The sequence below is a fragment of the Balaenoptera ricei genome, chromosome 20 (assembly GCF_028023285.1).
Source record: "Balaenoptera ricei isolate mBalRic1 chromosome 20, mBalRic1.hap2, whole genome shotgun sequence".
NCBI classification, from domain to species: Eukaryota; Metazoa; Chordata; class Mammalia; order Artiodactyla; family Balaenopteridae; genus Balaenoptera; species Balaenoptera ricei.
The window spans coordinates 53,972,082-53,978,055 of NC_082658.1; the positions used below are offsets into that span (position 1 = coordinate 53,972,082).

Below are 5,974 nucleotides of genomic sequence, written 5' to 3' on the forward strand. Positions count from 1 at the left end.
ACTATATATCAAACAAACCCCCAAAAAAATCACTTTAAGGGAAAATTATGACAAAGCCAATTCTTTCCAGTATTTTATTTGAATGTTAAATAAATAAAATCCAGCCTAGATATGGAGGTTTGTGCTAGGGACACATTACTTAATGATAATTCTTGGGCATAAAGAGTAATGATTAATGATAATAGTAGTAATAGTAACAGCAGCTGACACTTACATAGTGCTTTCTATATGCCAAGCATGGTTCTAAATGTTTTACATATATTTAATTCTCATAACAACTCTATGAGGTAAATACTATTATTATCTCCATTTTAGAGATGAGGAAACAGGCACAGAGAGCTGCAGCAACTTGCCTAACATCACACAGTCAGTAAGTGATGGAGATAGGATTCAAACCCAGGCAGTTTGCCCGACAGTCAGTTAAGAATCCACACTCTTAATCTCTATGCTGTGTTGCCTCTTATTCATTGCAAAAAGATTACTGACTAGAGTGTTCCAATCCCCCGGGCCAAGGTGAAATGGCTCTCTCAAGGAGCTCAGAAATGTGTTTTTGTGACTGGGCAAGGTCAGGGATTTGATGATATGAACACTCAAAGGCAATAAACTCATCTGTCTTCCAGTTGCAGGAGGATACAAAATTGCCATACAAAGGAGGCAGTTCCACCAGAATACCAGAAAGAAAAATGCCAGGTCTGAGAAAGGGAGAATTGATTTCTATTAAAATGGCAGCCAAGCATTTTTATTCTGAGGCATAGTTTCATATTTGTTTAAATATGTCATGATATATTGGGAGGAATGGTTAGTGGATCAGTTATTAATTTATCATATCTCAACTCCAAATCTACCCTTCTTTGCTTTGCTTAAGTTACGGGATATGGACCATTTCTCCTTTGCCAGCTGGTACAAGATTTAGATTTTGTCAATAGAGGATGCTGGAGGGAAATGCAAGGCCATAGGAAAAGGAAGGAACTTCTTTTCCTGGTGCTGGTGTGCTATTTTATTTTATTTATTGGTGTGGCTCCCAGCAGATCAACTTGTGGGAGGCCTGGTGGCAATCACCCTAGTGAGTTGCTTCCTGTGAACCCATTCTGGCCTGGCCTCAGGGCCCAGCAGGTTCCTACTCCATCAAACAGGCCACTTCCAGCTCCAGACTGCCCACCTCCAGTGAATTCTTCCACCACCCTGCAGGCCACCCACACACACCAGCTCCAGCCTGCACCCCGGCAAGTTTCTTCTCCACCAATAGGGTGTGTGTTCCTGTGGTAGCCACAATCCCTCTGAAAAACGTCTGAATCTCAGCTCCAGCAGGGAAGAGTCTTCTTCCAAGTTCCTTGTTCCTCCCTCTGAGACTTCCCAGTGTAGGAAAGAGGTGAAATTTTGTATTTTAGGAATTATAGAATGGTCTACTTATTATTTCAGATTCTGAGACCAAAAATAAGATGAAAGATTGAAAGACAAAGATGGAAATTTCTGAAGAAAAAGATTCAGCAAGGGCTGTATCAGAAAGACTCCAAAGACAGATCTCCCAGGAATGTGGGTTAGTTGAAACTGGTGATCCTGAGGACAGGTTATTGAGGTATTGGGTAAGCCCCTTAGAGGATGCAGTGGGACATCCCCCTTCCCAAGAGAGAGGTATCAGGGAAGTGAATCTGATCCCCAAGAAAGCCATTGCAGGAGAGAGAGTCCATGGATGTAAGGAAAGAGAAAAAATACTTTCTGCAGGAGAAAGATCCCACAGATATGAAGTCTGTGGCCAGAGCTTCAAACAGAAGTCAGAAATAACTGAACATCAGAAAACTGGTAATATAAAGAAAACCTATGAATGTAAGGAATGTGGAAAAACTTTTAATCGGAGCTCAAACCTGATTGTACATCAGAGAATTCATACAGGAAAGAAACCATATGTATGTAGTGAATGTGGAAAAGACTTTAATCAAAGTTCAAATCTTATTATACATCAGAGAATTCATACAGGAAAGAAACCTTATATATGTCATGAATGTGGAAAAGACTTCAATCAGAGATCTAACCTGGTCCGACATAAGAGAATTCATAACGACGAGAATCCCTATGAATGTAAAGAGTGTGGAAAGGCCTTCAAGGGAAGCTCAAACCTTGTCCTGCACCAGAGAATTCACAGTGGAGGGAAGCCATATGTATGTAATGAGTGCGGGAAGGCCTTCAATCAAAGCTCAGATCTTATTATCCATAACAGAATTCACACTGGAGAGAAACCCTATGAATGTTATGAATGTGGACAAACCTTCAGTCAGAGTTCACACCTTGTCACACATCAGAGAATTCATACTGGAGAGAAACCCTTCAAGTGCAACACCTGTGAAAAGGCCTTCAGGCAGCGTTCACGCCTCACAGAACACCAGAGACTCCACAGTGGGGAGAGACCCCATGAATGTCGCAAATGTGGGAAATCCTTCAGTGGGCGCACAGCCTTTCTTAAACATCAGAGACTACATACTGTAAAGGAACCTGAATGTGAAAAAGCCTGCACTTCTGACTTAGCTCTTATCCAACAACAGAAAATTCACAGGGAAGAAAAACCTTATGAATGTACTGAGTGTGGAAAAACTTTCCGGGGAAGTTCGGATCTAATTCGGCATTGGATAACTCACACTGGAGAGAAACCCTATGAATGTAGTGAATGTGGGAAAGCCTTTAGCCAGAGGTCGCACCTTGTTACACATCAGAAAATTCACACTGGAGAGAAACCCTATCAGTGCAATGAATGTGGGAAAGCCTTCCGGCAGCGTTCACTCCTCGTCCAGCATCACAGAATCCACAGTGGTGAGAAACCCTATGAATGTAAGGAATGCGGAAAAGCCTTCATCTGGCGCACGGCTTTTCTCAAACATCAGAGACTTCATACTGGAGAGAAACTTGAGAAAGGTGAGAAAACATTCAGCAAGGAAGAGTTGCTTAGAGAAGAGCGGAGAATTTGCCAAGAAGTGAAAGCTTATCCGTGCAATCAGTGTGGTAGAACTTTCCGAGGCAGCTCAGACCTCATCCAACATCAGGTAACTCATTCAGGAGATAAACCCTATGAATGTAAAGAATGTGGGAAAACTTTCAATCAGAGCTCAGACCTTATGAGACATCACAGAATTCATAGTGGAGAAAAACCTTATATGTGCAATAAATGTGGGAAATCTTTCAGGGGCAGCTCAGATCTCATTAAACACCACCGTGTTCATACTGGAGAGAAACCCTATGAATGCCCTGAATGTCGGAAGGCCTTCAGTCAGAACTCACACCTTGTTAGTCACCAGAGAATTCACACTGGAGAGAAACCCTTTGAATGTAGCAACTGTGGGAAGGCCTTCAGTGGGCACACAGCTTTTCTTAAACATCAGAAACTTCATACTGGAAAGGAGCTTGGGGAACACAAGAGTGTCCACATACAGGACTTATTCTAATAGGTAACAGAGATCTAATGAACATAGGAAAAACCGGATGGAGACCACATCATATTGCACAATAGAAGGTTTTTATTGCTGAAAACTCTTTGAAGGTAGGAAAACATTAGAAGAGCCCTACTGGATGGAAAACATATAAGTGTAATGTGGGAAAGCTCTTGGACATAATCACCTTTTTTCTGCCTCAGAGTTGACACTGGAGTATGGTTCCCAGGATAAAATTAATTGAGAATGTTTTACGGTACTTCCATTGTTAATAAAATCATTAGAAATCACTTTGTCAGCAACCCCCAAACTAAATTCTTCATGGAAGGAGCCATTTCAATCTCAACTACCTAGTCCAGTGACAAGTATAAATCTGTTTTAGGTACTTTAGAGTGATTAAATCTTTCTCTGGGATGAGTTCTTCCCGTTAGATATATATTTTATACATATTCCCCTTTTATCTCCTTATAAAAATATGCTTATGCATATGTGATAATACTAATTAGAATGATCCATTAATTCAGGGGTCCCCAACCTCTGGGCTGCGGATGGGTACTGGGCCGAGGCCTGTAAGGAACCAGACCGCACAGCAGGAGGTGAGCATCGGGCGAGCGACTGAAGCTTCATCTGCCGCTCCCCATCGCTCGCATTACCTCCTGAACCATCCTCCTCCCCCTCCACCCCTGATCCGTGGAAAAATTGTCTTCCACGAAACCGGTCCCTGGTGCCAAGAAGGTTGGGGACCACCGCATTAATTGAGAGGAAACAAAAAATAATAGAAATGACTTGACAACAGGAGAGCTGAAGGCCAGGACACAAGAGCCAAGTGAGGTATTCCCCAGAGAAAGAATGGTGATGATTAGGAGTATCAGGAAATGAAAGAGCAAAGAAAGGACAGTGGGTGTTGGGAATAGGAATAGACTGAGTGCCAGGGAAGAGCATTTAGGTGACCTGAGTTACTGGGAATTAGAAGAAAGCAACAACTGTGAAAGGTCAGGTGATTAGAGGAGAGTGGTTTTATCTTGAACCAGGGCTTTGTAATTATTTGAGAACTGGAGAGTCTAAGTAGAACTCTGAAAGAGATCAGTGGGGGGTGCCTTCAAGATGGCAGAGAAGTAAGACGTGGAGATCACCTTCCTCCCCACAAATACATCAAAACTACATCTACATGTGGAACAACTCCTACAGAACACCTACCGAACACTGGCAGAAGACCTCAGACTTCCCAAAAGACGCCCTCAGGCGACCTACACACAGAGGTGGGGCCAAATCCAAAGCTGAACCCCAGGAGCTGTGCAAACAAAGAAGAGAAAGGGAAATCCCTCCCAGCAGCCTCAGGAGCAGCGGATTAAATCTCCACAATCAAATTGATGTACGCTGCATCTCTGGAATACCTGAGTAGACAACAAATCATCCCAAAATTGAGGTGGCAGACTTTGGGAGCAACTGTAGACTTGGGGTTTGCTTTCTGCATCTAATATGTTTCTGGTTTTATGTTAATCTTAGTTTAGTATTTAGAGCTTATTATCATTGGTAGATTTATTGATTTGGTTGCCCTCTTCCTTTTTTTATTTTATATATATATTTTTTTTTTTCCTTTTTCTCTTCTTGTGAGTGTATATGTGTATGCTTCTTTGTGTGATTTTGTCTGTATAGCTTTGCTTTTGCCATTTGTCCTAGGGTTCTGACTGTCCGGTATTTTTATTTGTTTTGTTTTGTTTTTTTGTATAGTTTTTAGCACTTTTATCATTGGTGGATTTGTTTTTTGGTTTGGTTGCTCTCTTCTTTCCTTCTCTTTTTTTTATTACTTTTTAATTTTTTTATTTTTAATAATTTTTTCTATTTTAATAACTTTATTTTATCCTTCCTTTCTTTCTTTTTCTCCCTTTTCTTCTGAGTTGTGTGGCTGACAGGGTCTTGGTGCTCTGGCCGGGTGTCAGGCTTGAGCCTCTGAGGTGGGAAAGTCAAGTTCAGGACATTGGTCCACCAGAGACCTCCAGCCCCCACGTAATAGCAAACGGCGAAAGCTGTCCCGGAGATCTCCATCTCAACGCTAAGACCCAGCTCCACTCAACGACCAGCAAGCTACAGTGCTGGACACCCTATGCCAAACAACCAGCAAGACAGGAACACAGCCCCACCCATTAGCAGAGAGGCTGCCTAAAATCATAATAAGTTCACAGACACCCCAAAACACACCACTGGACGTGGTCCTGCCCACCAGAAAGACAAGATCCAGCCTCATCCACCAGAACACAGGCACCAGTCCCCTCCACCAGGAAGCCTACACAACCCACTGAACCAACCTTACCCACTGGGAGCAGAAACCAAAAACAATGGGAACTACGAACCTGCAGCCTGCGAAACGGAGACCCCAAGCACAGCAAGTTAAGCAAAATGAGAAGACAGAGAAATACACAGCAGATGAAGGAGCAAGGTAAAAACCCACCAGACCAAACAAATGAAGAGGAAATAGGCAGTCTACCTGGAAAAGAATTCAGAGTAATGATAGTAAAGATGATCCAAAATCTTGGAAATAGAATGGAGAAAATACAAGA

The 5,974-nt window shown here is 42.3% G+C and overlaps 1 protein-coding gene across 1 annotated transcript; it reads left to right on the forward strand.

The window, feature by feature from the left end:
• Positions 1-1,439: 1,439 nt before the first annotated feature.
• Positions 1,440-5,189, forward strand: ZNF594 (zinc finger protein 594). The gene is given in 1 exon segment (XM_059908172.1): positions 1,440-5,189. A coding segment is annotated over 1 exon segment (1,992 nt). The 3' UTR covers positions 3,432-5,189.
• Positions 5,190-5,974: the final 785 nt, after the last annotated feature.